The sequence below is a fragment of the Myodes glareolus genome, chromosome X (genome assembly GCF_982192425.1).
Source record: "Myodes glareolus chromosome X, mMyoGla1.1, whole genome shotgun sequence".
In the NCBI taxonomy this organism is placed as follows: domain Eukaryota; kingdom Metazoa; phylum Chordata; class Mammalia; order Rodentia; family Cricetidae; genus Myodes; species Myodes glareolus.
The window spans coordinates 49150488-49171453 of NC_142053.1; the positions used below are offsets into that span (position 1 = coordinate 49150488).

General features: G+C 37.2%; 1 protein-coding gene across 1 annotated transcript in view; it reads right to left on the reverse strand.

Moving 5' to 3' along the window:
- The window catches only part of Radx (RPA1 related single stranded DNA binding protein, X-linked), a 68800-nt gene that overhangs the window by 1610 nt on the left and 46224 nt on the right, over positions 1-20966 (reverse strand). Inside the window, exons 12-13 of the mRNA XM_048428502.3 lie at positions 8860-9150; positions 7059-7226 (exon numbers count right to left, since the gene is read on the reverse strand). Coding sequence (XP_048284459.1) covers positions 7059-7226; positions 8860-9150 — 459 coding nt within the window. The remainder of the gene's footprint in view (positions 1-7058; positions 7227-8859; positions 9151-20966) is intronic.

Below are 20966 nucleotides of genomic sequence, written 5' to 3' on the forward strand. Positions count from 1 at the left end.
AAAAATATTTCTTATGGCTTATTTAACTTTATTTTATGTTCATTAGTGTGAAGGTGTCAGATCCCCTGGAACTTGGTCTTCTGACAGTTGTGAGCTGCCAGGTGGGTGCTGGGAATTGAACCCCAGGTCCCCTGGAAGAACAGTCAGTGCTCTTACCCGCTGAGCCATCTCCCTAGCTCCTAGTTATCTTATTTTTATATGCAATTAATTATTATTTTGGAAAAATCTACAAGGTCTAAAGCAAGCGGCCAATGTGTCCTATATATTTTCATTTCTTTTATAAGCATGTTTATAGGTGAATGTGCAAGGAACAGTATTCTTTCAAAGTGTATTTTTTTAGAAGTCAGACAGCTTTGTATACTCTCATGAATCTTTATTATTTCTTCTTCAAAGAAAGTAAAATTGAATTTGTCTTCCATCTCTTTCTTTGCCTTGACAACTCTAGAAGTCACTTTCTCCTGCTGGGTTAGCAAGAAGAAGGGAACAAGCCAGGTTCAGGAGACAGGAGTGGCTGACTGATTGCATTACACTTGAGCAAGAAACTGTACTTGTGCTCAGGCACTCTGGCTTTAGAACTGCTTTGTAACTATAGTACAGTTCAACCTACTGTATACAGTGCAGTAATTCTCGTCTCTGAAATCCATACAGGGAACCCTCATTACACAGAGGAGAAAGTGTTTTCGAAATATATGAAAATTCTTCTGTATTACACAACAATTACGAACTGTTGTTCAATGGGTACATTAACAATACTTTCATGTATACATATATATGTCCATATGTATATTCTTCTACTTCATGATTAAAATTATCCCAAGAAAGATTTCATATCAGTAAGATTTGCTAAATGATTTGTGATAAATGGCTAAACATTTGTAAAGTATAAAGCTAGATCCTTATCTCACCCTCCAAGTGAACTAATTCTAAATGGGTTAAAAATTTACATAGGCAAAGCAAAGCCCCATTAATGACAACCTAGCCCACTAAAAATTAAAAGGTAATCAAAGGACCTGAATAAAAAGTTTTCCAAAGACATACATGTGGCCTACATGTCCATGAAAAGATACTTAAACCATTAGTAATTATGAGAAATTTAGAACTAAGAATACCACCTGTCCATTTGTACAGCTGTAAACAAAACAACAAACTTCAAGCTGTCCCAAGGATAAGGGTACATGGGGAAACTCTTGAGTTTGATCCCTGGAATTCACAGAATTGAAGAGGAAAACTGAATCCTACAAGATGTCCTCTGACCTCCACATGTACCCTACGGCATATATGGGTGTGTGTGACGTATTGTGTGTGTATGTGTGAGTGTGTGCGCGCGCGTGTGTGTGTGTGTGTATGTGTGAGTGTGTGTGCATGTGTGTGTGAGTACAGACACATACATACACACACACATGAACATACAATTTAAAAATAAACATCTAATTATTTAAAAATTAAACAAAACAGTTAGAAATTAACAAATTTTGGTAAGGCTGTGGAGAAGCTAGGCTATGCATATATTGCTGGTGGGATATGTCAAATGGTGTAATTGCTATAGAAAACATTTTGTTTCTCAAAAACTTACACACAACAATATCATATAATTGAGTAATTCTATTTCTAGCTATTTATATGCACCTGAAGAACTGAAAACATGGAAACAAAGGCATGCAAGTATACAAATGATCACAGTTGAATTATTTACAATATCCAAAGTTGTAAATAAGCTAAATTTCTAGAAATTTATCAGACGAATGGATAAACAAAATGTGATATATAATCCAAAGAGAAATCATTCAGCTATAAAAAGGAATATAATTGTGATACATATTCAACACGGATAACCATGTTATGCTAAGGTAAACAAGCCAAAAACAATAGAGCAAATATTGTATGATTTAAATAAAATACCTTTAAACGAACAATTGATAGAGAAAGTGGAAGAGTTACCAAACCAAGGAGTTGGGGGAAGAGGAAATGAGAATTACTGCTTAAGTTCCTGGCATTTCATCACAATAAAAATATATATGTAAGGAAAAGAAAACTATAAAAAGTACCCTCAAAACAACAATTTGGGTATATGTATGTATATGTGCATGTGTGTGTGTGTTTGTGTGTGGAGGTCAGAGGTCAACCTTACATGTCATTCCTCGTGAGATAAAGAACTTTGTGAGATTCTCTCACTGGGGTCAAGTACTTGCTGAACAGTTTGTGCTTGCTGACCTCCAAACACCCAGGGATCTGCCTGTCTCTGCCTCTGTCACCAAGCCCACATTTTACATAAATGCTAGGGAATCTGAACTCATGTCATCATGCGAGTACAGCAAGCACTTTACTGACTGAGCCATCTCCCCAGAACAGGAGTGAATTTTTATAGTTTTGAATCAGTTATGCCTTTGAATATGACATAAACATGGAACAACAAATAAATTATATTTAGCTGAGTACTTAGAATAAAATTATTTGAATACCAAAGTATGCCTTCCTTTCAATAATTGCCAAACTGGGTAAAAGTATTTTTAATATACAATTGAAGGTAATTTCTTTCAATGTGAAAAGACAGGCCACAAGTTAATAATAACATGAATAATATTTGCTGGGTGGTAGTAGCACACACCTTTAATCCCAGCATTCAGGGAGAGGCAGGTGGATCTCTGTGAGTTCGAGGCCAGCCTGGTCTACAGAGGGAGTGCCAGGACAGGCTCCAAAGCTACACAGAGAAACCCTGTCTCGAAAGCAAAGAGAAATAATATTCATAGGAAAATGTAAAAAACGCTAGTATTGAAGTTTCTAGAAAAGACAAAAATAAGCAAATAATTAAGTGACTTATTTACACATAACATGCCTGGCATGCCTGGAACCAATCTTAAACACTCTTCAATGGGGGCCCATTAAAGCAAATTTTGATTTGGTCACACTGTAGAATATTTTGCTGTTCCTGAGTAGAATGAGGTAGTTCTTCCTATAAAGGCATGAAAAATTTCCAAGGTGTACTTGGGGGAAGCTGATTATAAAACTATGTCTATAGAATTCCAAAATACAACATTCCTTCCTGATAAAGGTCTTCGAGAGAACAGGAAAACAAGGAACATACCGAAACATAATGAAGGCAATATACAGCAAACCAACAGCTAACATCAAACTAAATGGAGAAAAACTCCCAGCGATCCCACTAAAATCCAGAACAAGACAAGGCTGTCCACTCTGTCCATATCTATTAAATATAGCACTTGAGGTTCTAGCTAGAGCAATAAGACAACAAAAGGAGATGAAGAGGATACAAATCAGAAAAGAAGAAGTCAGACTCTCACTATCGGCTGATGATATGATAGTTTACATAAGCGACCCCAAATAGTCTACCAAGGAACTTCTGCAACTCATAAACACTTTCAGTAATGTAGCAGGATACAAGATGAACTCAAAAAAGTCAGTAGCCCTCCTGTACACAGATGATAAAAGGGCTAAGAAAGAAATCAGCAAAACATCACCCTTCACAATAGCAACAAATAGCATAAAATATCTCAGAGTAATTCTAACCAAACAAGTGCAAGACTTGTATAACAAGAACTTTAAATCTTTGAAGAAAGAAATTGAAGAAGACACCAGCAAGTGGAAAGATCTCCCATGCTCTTGGGTAGGCAGAATTAACATAGTAAAAATGGCGATCTTACCAAAAGCAATCTATAGACTCAATGCAATGCCGATCAAAATCCCAGCAAAATTCTTCACAGACTTTGAAAGAACAGTACTCAGCTTCATATGGAAAAGCAAAAACTCTAGAATAGCCAAAGCAATCCTGTACAATAAAAGAACTTCTGGAGGAATCACAATCCCTGACTTCCAACTCTACTACAGAGCTACAGAACTGAAAACAGCTTGGTATTGGCATAAGAACAGACAGGAACTGAATAGAAGACCCGGATATTAATCCACACACCTTTGAACACCTGATTTTTGACAAAGAAGCAAAAAATAGCAAATGGAAAAAAGAAAACCTATTTAACAAATGGTACTGGCATAACTGGACAGCAAAATGAAGAAGCATGAAAACAGACCCCTATCTATCAGCATACACAAAACTCAAGTCCAAATGGATCAAAGACCTCAACATAAAACCAATCACATTAAACCTTATAGAATAGAAAGTGGGAAATACACTTGAACACATTGGCACAGGAGACCACTTCTTAAATATAACCCCAGCAGCACAGACACTGAGAGAATCAATTAATAAATGGGACCTCCAGAAACTGAGAAGCTTCTGTAAAGCAAAGGACACAGTCAACAAGACAAAACGACAGCCTACAGAATGGGAAAATATCTTCACAAATCCCACATCAGACAGAGGTCTGATCTCCAAAATATACAAGGAACTCAAGAAATTGGTCATCAAAAGAACAAATTATCCAATAAAAAAATGGAGTACAGACCTAAACAGAGAACTCTCAACAGAAGAAACTAAAATGGCTGAAAGACACTTAAGGAAATGTCCAGCATCCCTAGTCATCACAGAAATGCAAATCAAAACAACTCTGAGATTCCATCTTACACCCGTAAGAATGAACAAGATCAAAAACACTGATGTCAACTTATGCCGGAGAGGGTGTGGGGAAAAGGGAACACTTCTGCACTGCTGGTGGGAGTGCAAGGTGGTGGGAATGAAAACTGGTGCAGTGCCTTTGAATGTCAGTGTGGCGATTTCTCAGAAAATTAGGGAACAGCCTTCCTCAAGACCCAGTAATACTACCTTTCAGTACATATCCAAAGGATGCTCAATCGTGCCACAAGGACATGTACTCAACTATATTCAGCATTATTTGTCATAGCCAAAATCTGAAAACAATCTAAATGCCCCTCAACCGAAGAATGGATAAGGAAAATGTGGTACATTTACTCAATGGAGTACTAGACAGCAGAAAAAAATGACATCTTGAATTATGCAGGAAAATGGATGGAGCTAGAAAACATTATTTTGCGTGAGGTAATCCAGACACAGAAAGACAATTATCATATGTACTTACTTATAGGTGGTTTTTAAACATAAAGCAAAGAAAGCCAGCCTACAAACCACATCCCAGAGAACCTAGACAACAATGAGGACCCTAAGAGAGACTTACATAGATCAAATCTACATGGGAAGTAGAAAAAGACAAGATCTCCAGAGTAAATTGCGAGCATGGGGACCTTGTGGGAGGATTAAATGGGGAGAGGAGAGGCAGGAAGGGGGGCAGAGAAAAATGAAGAGCTCAATAAAAATAAAAAAAAACTATGTCTATAGAATTCAATTTATGTGCATTTATTTGATGGAAAAATTTAATCAGCAAACATGGCAAACAAGTGAAAAAGGATTGACATAGGAAGACAAGGGGAACTTTCATTTTTACACAGGATTTTTCTGCAACTGTTAGAAATTTTAAATTATTACTGTGTATAACGTTTGTGATTGAGAAGAGAGTCGCTATTTGTGTTGACAGGATGACAACAGTGAGGCCGGGCGGTGGTGGAGCACACCTTTAATCCCAGCACTCGGGAGGCAGAGGCAGGTGGATCTCTGTGAGTTCGAAGCCAACCTGGTCTACAAGAGCTAGTTCTAGGACAGGCTTCAAAGTTACAGAAAAACCCTGCCTCGAACCCCCCACCCCCAAAAAATAGATGACAACAGTGTTATCCCATGAGTCACTGCTTTAGATCACCAAGCCTATTTGACGTGTTACATTAGAAGTGGGAAAAGAATGGGAAAGTTTGGAATTAGGCAAACTTTCAGATTCCAATCCTAGCTCTGTAATTCATGTTGGTGAGACAGAGCTCCAGTGTAGTTACCTGTAAGTAGGGGGTAGCAGTATTCACTGTGTCAGGCTCTCTATGAGCATTAGTTGAAAGGCTGGGCACACTGCTCATCACAGAACGACACTAACACTATCGATTTTACTGCTGTGCCATAAAAAAGTGATAGCCCACTCACAGTGAATCACTTTGTTTTTTCTCCTCTAGTGATCTGTGTCCTTCTTGTCCAAATATTAACTACCCAGCAGACTGGTACCAGGCACTTTTCATGTGACCATGCTAAAGATCACTGGAAGAGTACTGGCACTAGCCATGAGCAGATAAGTGAGAACTCTGACCCACTTGTATATCAATAATTGTATATGCATATCCCAGAAAGTATGCGACAGGGCAGATATGATATGAAGGGAAAATATGAATACAGAAATATTTCCACTAGTTTGGGGATTTAAGACTACTGAAAGACCAAGGGAAAGCCCAATATATAGGAAAAGATATTATAAATTAGTTAATTAATCATCTCTAAAATAGGAAAACAAATCCAGAATCTCATAAATTTAGATACTGAAACTCAGTTTGTACAAGCAGGCATGCCAAGTGACATCATCAGGAAGAGTTAATAAGATATGCTCCAAATCAGCAGAGCTTCCAGAGTTTCATCAGTTTGGAGGGATCCATCAGAAACTTGTCATAAATGGCTTTCTTACATACTCTCTCAAATGTATTATCATGTTGCACTCAATGAAAATGACTAGAAGCTTTACCACTTGCTCAAGAGATAGAAACTACAACAGAATAAACAACCATAATTGCAGAGTTAAGTTTTTAAGCACAGAATGGAGAACTTGGTATTGTAGGCAAAAGCATCAATAGCTAGAGTTTCACTATTGGGATCACATAGTCTTAGCAGTCCTGAAGGAGCAGAATGAATAAATAGCACATGAATAACCAAACATTTAAGAGAAAACAATTATTCTGTAGAATTGCTAGCATATTATAATTTGAGGCAATTATACAGCCAAAGTATAAAGGACAACAGGGAAGATTTACACTAATTCATGTACATACCCTGTCAGTCTGATGAAGTAATTATAAGCATAAAAGGGTTATTTATGGCTCACTGGAATGGAAACAAGCTATTTAATTTATTTAAAAGACACACTCACATTTAAGTCTTAGGGGGTACACTCAGCAAATGAGTTAAGGCTGCAGTAGTTTAAATAATAAAATTGAGAAAAGGTGACGATTCTTTATAGTCTTTTTTTCTGAACAAAACGAACAGTTACCTGCAACTGCCTTGGGATCTGGCACTCTTCCACGGCCAGATGCTTCCGGTGGGTACGCACAGCTGTAATTCATGCAGGTCAAGAACGTGTCTATTTGAGATGTCTGGACATCCTCCGGAGAATACATGGGTAGGAATGGAACATCAATCGCAATCTCATGGTTCAAACCTGCGAGGGAAAGATCACAATTATTAAATGTTCAGTAGATTAGCATATTTTGCTAGTTTCAGTCTCCTGGTTTGGTCATAATGTGTGTCTAATAGTTTGAGACCTGTAGAAACCTGTTTACCCACAGGGAACTAAACTCAAATTGATTTTGATAAGCTGTACCTTCTCACCAAGGTTGCCTGACAATCAAAAGACCCTTTACCATACCTTAGCCCTATACCTTTTATCTCTGTATTAAGTTAAAGCATTAATGAGCAGAATTTACGGCTTATAAAATAACATGATATAATATACCCATTTGTGAGATTTATTTAGATATGCCTCACTGTTATAGGTGACTATGTATGTTATAAAGTTAAGGTAGAAATAAAGTATCTCAGATATATTTTCCTTGCTTTGCAAATCAAAACTAGTTGAACATAAAAGCTCATTTGTAACTGTGTTAATAATAACTTTACATGGTATATTTAGGCTTAAATTTTGTTTGAATTAAAAAATATTATTCTAATAGTGAATACTTGTTTTCTCTGAAACAAAAATGGTTAAGAGACTCAGGAAATCTGAATTTTAATCATGGCCTGCTTTCTGCTCAACTTGAATGCGAGACTTGAAGCCATATAATTTTTCTGTAGCTCTAAATTGAATAGGCAATCAAATAAATAAAAGAATGTTCTTTCTCCATTCCAGAAAGCTCAGGGAAAATCACTACCAAATGGTAGTAAATTGGTTATCTTTATGGATCTAGTAACAATTACATTCTATCTTTCCTTTAAAATTCATAAATGCCTCATGTTTCATCTCTAAACCACCCTTGAAAACAGGTAAGATAACATTTATATAAAAATAGCACAGTTCTAACATTGATTCAATCTGGTGAGCAGAATGACAAATTTGTGTTCCTTATACCCTTGCTTTTAGCTGACTCATAGCCAAAGCTAATAAAAAGTGACAATTACATATGAGTCAGATGAGAAGTACAGTCAATCTGCTTCAGTCTGTAGCATGTTAAAGAAAAAACATTCAGTCTCTGTGTTTCTTTATGACTCTTTGTTTCAGTGGTTACTTTATGTGACTTATGGGAAATCTTGGTCTAAGTTTTATTTCCTAGATATGGAACGAAGTTTGGTAATGTACCTGATGAGATCAAGCACCATTATCAAGAGAAAACCATCTGAAAGCTAGATCTTTCATTATCCGTGGATATTTATACCTTGTACTACATGTACGCATATTTACATTAGAGGAAACAGGAAGGAATGGACAGAAGGGAATAATGGTGAAAGCAGCACTGGTAAAAGTTAGGACCAAGATAAACAAACAGTAGTTATGTCAGTCATGGGTAAAGGAAAGCTCCATTAGTTCCCCTTCTCATCATCCCCAGAATTTCCAAAGACTTGCCAGTGTTGAGACGCCAATCAATCTGATCTTAATTTCATAATTAGTGCTTCCCTCATTTAGTTTGAGCCAAAGAGAAATCCCCCCTTGGACTTGTGTCTGGGAGAGGGTGCTTATATATTTTAAGTCTAACTTCTAATAAATACATTAAATTTTACACAAATACACAGATAAATAAATACAAGTAAATACATTAAATTAATAGTATTCAAGAATAAGAGAAAAGCAGTTCACCTACCTAGGATGGTTACTTCAAAATGGCCAAGGCTTCGAGCACTCGGAAATTCATCGAGTTTGGGGGGCTGTCCTTCTGGGGGTATGTACTTTGCAGGTTGAGTATTATACTGCTGGGCAAGAAACTTCCCATGCTCCAAAATAAATTTCCGCGGAATACTTTCAGGATGAACATAACTGTAGTGTAGGTGGTCTCTCAAGCTGAACCTCTTGGCTCTCCACAGCTGACTCTCCCATCCATCACTTGATACTCTTCTGGACTTCCCTTTGGAACTAGCACTTGAACTTCCTCGACCTGTTCAAAGCACAATGAGCCCATAAACTAGCTAAATTGAAACATTCATTACATTACAGATTAATGAGAAAGAGTTAAGCAGCTTTAAAATGAAAATTGAATATCCAAAGGGTAATTTTTATTGAAGTAAGGGAAGAGGAATCTGGAGTGATGACTCAGTGGTTAAGAGCACTTGTTCTTGCAGAGGACCTAGGTTCAATTCCCAGTACTCACATAATGGTTCACAACAATCCATAACCCCAGTCCCAGGGGATTCAGCACCCTCTTCTGACCTATGCAAGCACCAGGAACATGTGTGGTGCAACAACATATGTGCAGACAAAGCAATCATACACATAAAATTAAAAAATTAAAAATGTGCAAAAGTTTTGAAAAAAGTTCAGAAAAAATTAAACTTGCTTTCTAAATAAATTTTCCTCCAAAATAGTGAGTGATGCAGTTTTCTCATTTGTTGGAATTGTGAAGATTTGCAATTATCTTCTTAATAGTATTTCTACATTTCCCAAATACTCTTGAGTAAACACGTTCCTTTTATTGTATGTAATTCTACCAAAGTGAAATCAAAGTCATTGCAATAGTAATATAGTAATATTCATTCATTTCTTTGTGTCAGTAGCTTCAACTGTCAATTTGATATAGTCCAGAGTCAGCTGAGGGCATCTCAAGTTGGGGACTGTCCATATTAGGCTGGTCTGCAGCCACATCTGTGAGAAATTACCATAACTGTAGGCAGTTTATTTCCTAGGCTGTAAGACAGTTTAGCAAGCCAAAGGAAGCAAGTCAACACGCAGCATTCCTTTAAGCTGTCTCCTTCAGCTCCTGTCTTCTGGTTCCTGTCTTGAGTTCCTGCCTTTAGATTCCTGCCATGATGGACTCTCACACGTACATCAAATAAATCCTTTTGTCCCCCAGGTTGCTTTTGATTAGTGTTTTATCACAGTAACAGAGTAGCACACTGGTGTCATTTGTATTTTATAGAGTCTCATGTAGTCCAGGTTGGACTATTAACTCAGTATGCAACTGAGGCTTGCCTTGAACCTCTGGTCATTCTCCCTTGGGCTCTTAAAGGGCTCTCAAAGGTTGGGGTTGTAGGTGTGTGCCAGGTAACTATGGAAATCACTCATGATTGGTAGAAATCACGTCCAAAATAAAACTTAATTTCTGCTAAAAGTAATCTGAACAAAACCAGTTTTTTTGTCGAATAACATTTCTCCTACAAAAATTTACATTTAGTGTGTATGATACTCCTTCCAGATACACATAGCTTATGATAAAAGAAAAGGGAAGTAAATTAATATTAAATATCTCAGGACTTGGGCTGGTGAAATGGCTCTCTGGGCAATGGTGGTTGCTGCTGAGTCTGACGATCTGAATTCAGTCCCCTGGGCCTCAACATGGTGTGAAGAGACAGCTCTCACAAACTGTCCTCTGATTTCTACATGTGAGCTGTGGTGTGCACACATGCGCACACAATCAAATGTTAAAAGGAGGTCTCTATTATTAGTCTTTGTTTTTGTGTATAATGTGTGTGTGTGTGTGTGTGTGTGTGTGTGTGTGTGTGCATGGAGGGCCAGAAGTTGATGTTAAGTATTTTCCTATATTGCCCTCCACCTTATCTTTTGAGACAGATTCTTTAACTGAAACTGAAACTTACTTATTGTCTAGACTGGCTGGCCAGCAACCTCCAGGTATCTTGCCTGCTCTGTCTCCATGGCAGTGGAATTACAGGTATGCTTTCTGCTTGCTTTTTAAAGTGGGTACTAGGGATCTGAGCTCAGTTTGTCAGCCTTGCAGTACAAGTGCCTTGTTGAATGAGCCATTTCCTTAGGCCCCTATTTGTTTGCTACTAAGAAACCAATTTATTATCTATGTGCAATGCAACTGGTATGTTTAGTTTCTAAAGCAGAATATATGTTATCCCTCACACAGTATCAGAATTGTTCAACAATTATTGTGTACCTGTTATACATCAGACATTGTGCTAAGAAATTTGGTACGACTAATATTTTGATTGAATAACACACCTCTGGGTGCAAAGACACATTCACGCTAAAATCAGAACAGAAATTAGATGTAAAAATAAGACTCTCATGTTGGCAGTTCTACTAAGACAAGCTATGAGCAACTGCATTTTGAAGTTAACCAAGTTTGCCAAGTTGCTTCTTTACAATTGTTTGTGTCCTGTTGTCAATTCCTGTCCTAGCATAAGAAGCCTTGATGAGACAGAGCAACAAGGCTTCACCATGGTTAATACACCACTCTTGGCATTTCAGATTTTATCCTCTATCAAAATCCATACACCAACCACAGTGCTTGGTTTTTGAAATTACCTACTGAAAAAGTGATTCATGTTAAAAGACAGCATCAGAAGGGAGGATATAGAAACCGAGCACAAACTTCTGTTCATTGGGAATCGAAAACACTGCAGTGCCACCAGAGTTATTTTAAGTTCAAAGTCATGCTTATGGATGCTCCTATGGTGAGTATTGATAAGAAAATGGATAAGCAAATGACCTACACATGAAAAAAAAAAAGGAATATACTCCAAGGAAACAGGCTTAAACAGAAGATTGAGAACTGATTTTACTTTTTAAATTCCCTATAAATAAATCCCTTTTATTTAAACTAATAGAAGTACCCGGGGCAACAGGAAGTACCTGAGCATAGTGGAACAAGCCTATAATCTTAGCATTTCAAAAACTGAAAGTCAGAGGCATGAGAGAATTGTGACTTTAGAGACACAGGCGGGCTGTGTTAGTGAGACACTGTCTAAAAGGAAAAAATGGACAGCAGCAGCAGCAAGTAACTTACCCGATGACTCAAACCATACTGAACATTCCCACAGCATGATCAACTCATATGGTATCTTAATCTTTTAAAAATAAACACTTACCTTACCTTATGGAAAAAATTACATTATTGAACTTGTCAGGACTAAGTCATGAGCACACACCCACACACACCCACACACACATCCACACCCTCCTCCCCCACAAAATGTATTACTAGAGACTATATGGGTAAATACATGCTTTATGAAAATTTCTCCTAAAACCATGCTTTATGTTTTTATCTTAGCAATTTCAGATTATAATTTCCTACTTCAGTTATATATTCCTAACAAATGAATATCAAATAAGTACAGGCAACACTGGCATTTACAGGTTGTGAATAACTACATGTTCAAGAAAATTGGGAAAGAGATAAAATATATTCAGACTTGGCATTTTTCTAAACATGAGATGAAGAATCATAAACTAGAATTCTCTTATATTTAGTTTGAGCACTACTAGAATTAACATACAAATACATATTTGTTTATCATGAAAAATGGAAAGACATGTCATTAAATAAACAAAAAAGTTATTCCTGTGGGCTAGAGAGATGGCTCAATAGCTAAGAGTATGGGCTACTCTTGAAGAGAACCTGGGTTCAGTTCCCAGAGCCCACACAACAGCTCACAAATGTCTGTAATTCCAGTCCTGAGGATCTGATGCAGACATACATGCAGGCAAAACACCCATACACAAAAAATAAAAATAATTTTAAAAATAGTCATCCACGGTGAGAGTGATAGAATAGAAGATAGGGAACATGTAAAAAATTAAAGTTCTTTAAATTTGTGTTCTTTGGTAGAGTTGACTTTTGAGCTATATGTTAATAATTAACCAAATGATTAAACAAGTATTATCTGAATGTATTTAAAGAAATCAGTCCGTAGCATTAAGATAAAAGAAGTGAGCTTAAATATCCACCCAGTTTATAATAGAACCATTCAGAAAAGAATATTACAAGCTATCAAGCTACAATAGTGGGGTATACCACAAAAACAAAAAGAATTGCAAAAAAAACCCCACTCAGAACATTACTCTGAGCCTCTTAAATTTGCGGCTGGTGTTATAGTTTTGACATGGCCGCAAAAGGCTCAGGTGTTGAAGGCTTGCTTCCCAACTGGTGATTCTATTCATTGAGAGGAGACTGAACAACGAGGACTCAGGTCTAACCAATGGATCCAGCCCTTGCTGCTGTTCAGATCTGCAAACCCTTGATGGCCTGAGAAGTTTCACGGGTGTTCTTAAAGTAAACACAAAGATTTGCAGTTCTTGATTTGAGCGGTTTTCTGGGGGTTTCTGGGTCATGAGAACAGGAAACATTTTCACAGGTCACACCAGGCTGCTTATGGGAAAAGGAAGAGCAGAATCCGGATTCTTGCCGTGGAATAGGTTTCCTTTATCTTTAGTCTTGTATTTGAAAATTATTTGTTGATTCAAATTGGAAGGATAATTGTGAAATTCCATTTTGTCTTAACGCTAACTAAATAAATACCTAATAACCAATAAGGTAAGGAAGCACTTTTTGTCACTCTGCCCTCTGTGAATGCTTCAAAACAACTAGCCAAGCGTATATTCAAACCTATAATGCTTTGTCTGTAAATGCCAACTGCTACAGCTCTGTGGGGAAATGGCTGATTTCATTTCTGGGGAAGAGGAATCTGTGAACACGCTGAAAAACCCCATTGGAAAATTCTGCCCCTCCCCCGCTATCATACATCATGACAGTCATATGAACAGTATAACCATAAATGAAAAATGTCTGACCCACCAAATTTGGCAGATTGTCACTAGTAATGGCAGTGATAACAAAAACAAAACTAAAAACAAATAAAAACAAAACAACAACAACAACAAACCACCAAAAGAAGCAAACTTGAACCAAAGCAAAAGCAACAAGTTTACCCTACAACTGATAAGTTCTGGAGAATACTTGGGATGTGAATCATTATTTTGGAAACAGACAAAGAAAAACAGAAAGTACATTTTTCTTCTTAAGTAAATGAAATACATTCGATGAACATTTGGAACTAAGCATTTATTATCAGTACCGGAAAAAATCAAGAAACAGGGAAGCTTTATAACCCTCTAGAATAAAGTGTTGAGTGTGTTAAACTCCCGCCCCCACTAGGTAACAAGGAGCAAGGAAAAAAATAGTTGGAGTGGGGAGAATAGAGTGGAAATGGTATAAATACAGTATTCATGTATGCAACTCCAAAAATGTTAATTAAGGAAAGAAAACATGTAATTATAAAGATTAGACAGAAATTGTCAGAAGTGACTGGGCATAAACCTGGACAACCAGAGTTCAGAGCAATCAAGAGAACACTTAGCCCAAAGACAGACAAATTGAAAACAGCGGGAAGCTTTATGGGTGCTAACCTGGCTGTGGACTGCCCCTCCCTAGGTACAGCAGCGTTCTTGAAGAAGGAAGCCAGGGCTCATTCTGTGGGGTCCTGGTCCTGTACACCTTACTCACAAATTATGTAGCTTTCTTCCTTTTGTTTTTCTTAGGTTGTGTGTGGTGAATTGGGTGTGTGAGCCCATGAGTGTGTTCGGGGCCAAAGTTCAATATCAGCTAGCCTCCTCGATTGAGTTCCACCTTAGTTTTTTTTTCTTTTAATTTTATTAACTTTTTTTTTCACAGCAGCTATTTTGATAATAGTCACCACCTCCCCTAACTCCTCCCAGAATACCTTTACCTTCCTAGCCACCTAACTTCATGTTTCTCTCTCAAAAACAAACACCACCACAAAAAGCGAGGGAAAAAAAGGCTTGAAAATTAATGTTTTGATATCCACCTTACTTTTCGAGACAGGATCTCTCACGAAACCTAGTCTATTGAGCTAGTTTGGTTGGCCAGTGAGTTCGGGGTACATACTGATCATATGCCATCCTTTCCCACCACTGGGTTTGTTGTTGTACACTGCCGCGCCTCACATTTTACCCCCTGGAAAAGTGAACTCAGGTCTCCACGCTTGAATAAGCACTTTACTCACTGAGCCAGTTCGCAGCCCAATTTAGATCTCTTCTAACCTGCCAGGGCATACCTGAAGTACGATACAAGGGTCCTGACCTCTGGTTTGGGTAACTTACTGAAGGCTGGAAAAGCAGTTGGTATACCTTGGAAACCTTGTGAAGCAGACAAAACACCTGCAGAAATCTGGAGCAAGAGACAGGAACTGAGATGGAAAAGTCTAAGGTCACGGAGGGGAAGTCAGTTTGAAATTTTGGTTTTGAAAGTGGTGCATTCAAATCACACATGTATCCTAGGTCATTTGGAACAGGTTCTCTCTAAGTTGCAAACTCATAAAAGCTCTAAGAGCTTAACTTTCACTTGACGTTGCCCTAAAGGCTCTGTGGAAATCTGGCTAAGTCCTGAAGGAGGACCACAGCCCAGAGCCAAACGGCTAAGGTTGGGGGAAGTGGGATTTCATTTTAGCTTCTGTTGCTCCAAGAAATGTCTGTCAGAACAATAGATGGACACAGGGAAAGGAGAATTCTGTAGCGACATACAATGAGTTCCAACCAAGAGTTGGAAGAAATCACTAGACAAAGGGACATTCGTAGTTTTCAAAAATAATAATAAAAAAAGCAGAAAATCTTATGGGGAAGAAAAAGCTGATTTGTGTAGTCACTGCATCATAATATTCTAATGTTCCGTTTACAATAAGAAGCCAAAGCCTTACAAGGAAGAAGGTGAATATAATGCATTCAAAGGACGAAAACAAGTGACAAGTTACTGACAAGACCCCGGACACTGGAATTGCAGTAAACGTATTTTTAAACAAATGGCTCAAATGTGCTTTAAAATGGAAAATTGAAAAATTGTTTAAAGGGCTAAATATAAAATAATAGCAATACAGGCAAAACTCAAAACCAAACCAGAGAAACAATACTTGAATCAAAGTCAAAATATCAAAGAGAAAAAACCCCACAATAACAAAAACTAAACAAATAATAATCCACAGGGAAAAACAATAACAGAAAAGGAGAATTCACTCTAGGGCTTCAAAAGTTATTTCTGAGAAGGCAGGAAGGGAATCAGCAAAATGGGAGGATGATTGAGGAGCAGAAATGAAAGGAAAGAAATGAAATGAAATGAAAGCAAAAATGAAAGTTAAGAAAACCAGAGCCCAGGGAACTGGTGTGGCAACATTAAGCTGACCACCACTGATATTATCAGAGTTAAAAAGGAAGAAAAGGAAGGAATGAGTGCTTGAAGAAATAATGGCCCTAGATTTCACAGTGATACAGATTATAACAAAATGGGTGAAAGGCTCGCCAAAAGAAAGGCACATAAAAGCAAGGGAGAAGCAGCCTGGCAAGGACAAAAACGTGCTCTGTAGCAGAGTCCTCATAAAAATCCCACAGGGCCAAAAGGCAAAGTGGTGATTTCGAACACTGGGGAAAATGTTAAATAGGGAATCTATATGGAGCAAAACATTGCTTCAAGAATGAGTGGGGGATCAAGACATTGTGAAGAGAGAATAGAAAATGAGGGATTGGGTTAGCACTCCATTTAACCTGCAAGGGCTGCTAAAGGCATCAGGTGGACGCGAAAGGACACAGAGCTGGACAGAACCTTGATTATATATCAAGAATAAAGACCTTGGGTAAAATTACCTTCACTGACAAATAGCAAAGTTCACATTGCTGAGTTTTTAGTTCTTAACTCTAGTTGTTAATTTTCTATATGAAATCAATTAAGTTTGATATGTGTAAGACATAATTAAAAGCCAGGCAATGGTGACACACGCCTTTAATCCCAGTACTTGGGAGGAGCAGAAAGGAAAGGAATAACGGGCAGATCTCTGTGAGTTCAAGGCCAACCGGGTCTACAAGAGCTAGTTCCAGAACAAGCTCCAAAGCTACAGAGAAAAACAAAACAAAACAAAACAAACAAAAACAAAAAAAGGAAAGAAAAAAGAAAAATGACATAGTTAAATGCCATGGGACACATAATACACATAAATATAATCTGTGATGACAATAATATAAATAGTGGGATATAAATAGTGGGGGATAGGGAAATAAGTATAGAGCACAGTCTTTTTATACTATTGAAAATAAGTTGTTCTTGATTCAAGCTATGCTACTATAAATTTAGAATTTTAAATTTAATCTGTATGGTAACCATAAGTCAAAAGCGTTCCGTATTTGTGACTTCTACAATTATAGATTCAATCAACTTTGGATTAAAAGCATTTAAAAACAATTGCCCATATTGTACATATACATACTCTGGTTGCTGCATTGGTCTATAAACAATACAGGGTAAAAACTATATACTTAACATTTATAGTGTACTAGATATTACAAATAATCTTGAAATGATTAAAGTATACAGGAAGATACACCTAGGTTAAAGTCAAATAGTACAACTTTTCCTATAAGGAACCTGAACATATGGCCATTGTGGTATCTGTGGGGCGTACTGGCTTCAAAACTGTGCATACCTCAAGGTGCAAATCTATCTTCAAATACACACATACATGTACAGACAAGGAAATGATATAATAATCCAGATTGATTTATATAAACAAGCCACTTAAACACAGAGTAAGGTGGTAGTGCAGGAAACGAGGAAAGCATGATACATAGGAAACAAAACTTTCAACTGTGTCTGGTTTTCTCAGTAATAAAATTCAGTATAAATCAAAGACTGTAATCAAAGGCATAGCTTAGCAAGCAAGTGGAGAAAATGACACAAACATTTGCTCCTCCAGATAGAAAGACAATGTAGGTTGACAGCAATAGGACAGGATTCATTGCAAATACTAACCAGATGAGAACTAGAGACGCTGTTAATGTCAGACCCAATAGACTGTAAGCCAGCAACTCTTGTAAAAGATAAAAGAAATTATCTACTGAGAAGAGTCAATTCATCAATTATGTAATAATTATAAACATATGAAAATTTAAAAAAAAGCAGATTGCCCAAGCAAAAGAAAAAAGCATTAATAGAATTGAGGGAGGCCATTTTATACTGGTAGCTGAAGATTTCAGTATATCATCTTGAATAATAGCTAGAGCATCTAGCTAGGAGATGAATAAGGAAAATAACGATTGAACATTGTAAACCCAAAAGAACAGACATGTATAGAATACTCCAAATCCCAGAAGTAAAGTATACATTCTTCTCAAGAATCCAAGAGATATTACCCAGAAAAACTATATGCTTGGCCACAAAACAAGTTTCAATAGATTGAAAAAATCCTCCAAAATCTTCAAAGTAACTTTTCTAACTGCAACAGAATGAAGTTAGAAACCAATAATGGAGAAAAAAATAAGAGAATTCACAAATCTGTGAAAATGAAACAACACAGTCATAAACAACAGGTCAAAGACAAAATTATAAAGGAAATCACAGTATCTTGGGGTGAATGAAAATGAAAATACAGTATGAAACCTAGGAGATGTGATGAGGTGGTGGTGGACCACTGATGCTTGTAGAGGCTGATGTTAAGAATTTCCAAATCAATAGTCCAACTAAATACTGTGAGGAATTAGAAAATAGTGTCTAGAGCAGACATGCAATAGAGAATATAAAAAACCCTAAACTGCTCTTTGAAAATATCAAAATTATCTTGTGTATGTGCATGCATATATATGTGCATATTTATGTGTCAAGTCAGAGGTCAAATGCTGGGTGTTCTCCTCAATCACTACCTTTTCCTTCTAATTTCAATTCTATTTTCATTGATTGATTGATTTAGTGTGTGTGTGTGTATGTGTGTGTGTGTCTCTGTGTGTATGCATGTGTGTATGTATGTGTTCATCCTCATGTAGAGGTCCAAGGACAATTTAGAGGAGTTGATTCTCTCCTTCTATCACGTGAGTTGAGGAGTTCAAAGTCAAGTCTTCACCTGCTGAGGCCATCTCACTTGCCCTCTACCTTATTATTATAACTATTTTAACATTTATTTTATTATTTTGAGAATTTGATATGAGTACTGAATATACATCATTTCTACCTTACCATCTCTCTCAACTTTTCCCACACATCCTACCTCCCACTCAAAATTTGATCAATATAAATACACACATATATGTAAGACCATACATGTATGTATATATAAATACAACCTGCAGAGCTAATTTAGTGTTGCTCATAGTGTGTGTGTGTGTGTGTGTGTGTGTGTGTGTGTGTGTGTGTGTGTGTTTAGGGCTGAATACTAGGGATTGGATAACCTACTGGGGGCTCTTACCTTCATAAGACTGATTCTCTCTTTGTCTTAGAAACCATGGCCTACAGTACTTCATTTCGGGGCAGGACTTGGTTTTTCTTTCGCCACCCATGTTGGAATGCCAACTGTCATTCTCTTACTGGCTTAGAATTTAACAAATAGGCTAGGTTGGCATGCCAGCAAGCCCCAGGGATCCTCCTGTCTTTGCCTACCAGGGCTGGGTTTACAAGTGCCTTGGGCCACACCTGTCTTTTTTTTTTTAATGTGTGTGCTAGAAATGAAAACCTTTGTTCACATACTTGCATAACAAGCACTTTACCAAGTAAACTATCTCTTCATCTAGAAAACTGTCCTTAGGTAGCGTGGCTAAGCAAAAAGAGAAGCCACAAATGACTAAACTCAGAGATGAAAGTGTGATTCTTTAGAGAAATAATATTGCAGTGGAATACTATAAGTGATTATGTGCCAATAATCCAGATAATAGAACAGATGCTTCGTAGGAACAGATAAATGGCTTAAGTTTACCCACAAGACATAGACATTCTCATCAGACTTTTAACAAGTCGAGACTGAACTAACAACCAAAACCTCATCAACAAGACAATACAGAAACAGATGGCTTCACTGGTGAATTCTAGAAAACATTTACAGCAGAACTGAGCTAGGGTATTGCTCAGTAGAGTTCTTGGCTAGTATGTGAGAGGCCTTAGGCTTAGTCCCCGGTATAAAAAAATTAAGCACAAATCCTCCAAATGATTATAAAACAGAAAATGTAGGAACACTTCCTTTCCCATTCTACAAGGCCAGTATTACCAATACCAAAGTCTGATAAAGGCACTCAAAAAATTACATACAAATATCCTTTAGCAATGTCCCTTAATACAGAAGCAGAATTATGAAAAAATATCAGCAAATCAGTTTCAACAGATTATTAACAAGATTCTATGCCACAACCAAGTAGGATTTATTTGAGAACCGTTTGAGTTGTTCAACATAAGGAAAGAAATATATCACATTAATTCAATGATGACAATACCAAGTAATTATCTCAAATGGTGTCAAAAGGCATTTAACACAATCCAACACCCACTCATGATAAAAAGCACTTAGCTAACTAGGAATAGATGGGAACTTGCTTGAGTTGGCCATGGTAATTTATAAAAGATAAAAAATTAAAAATCTTTACTTAATGGAGAAATAAGAAAGACTTCTCCCTGTCTATGATTGTACCCTCCTGAACGTGCTAGATCTCATGTGAAAAAAAATTTCCCTGTGATCTTGCACAAAATAAGGTTTCTCACTTTCCGTATTGCTACTCAACACTGCACTTTAAGAAAGAAAATGGGAAAGAGAGGTTGGAGGAGTGAAAGAGAAAGAGAGGGCTGGTAAGGTAAAGGCAAAAGCAAGTGCTACCCAGTCTGATGACCTGAGTTCAATCCCCGAGACCTACATGTTAGAAGGAGATGCCTACTTCTAGAAGTTGCCAGAGGTGTACATATGAATAGTGGCACACAGCCACACCCACATGTGCCATTTAACACTCTACATAAGTAAATAAATATAACACGAAATTTAAAGATAAAAATAAATGAAAGGAAGAGATGAATGTGAAGCTGCAGGGCGATTGGTAATGAAAAGTCCCCAGACTATCTTAATACAAAATATACAGCTTTAATAAACAGAAGTAAGACTTATACCAGCTTACACCAGAATACAAACGATCCGTCCGGATGCAGGAACCAGGCGAGAGAGAGCTAGTGGGAGCGCTTGTAGGTTTATAGGCAAGCTTTAGCCT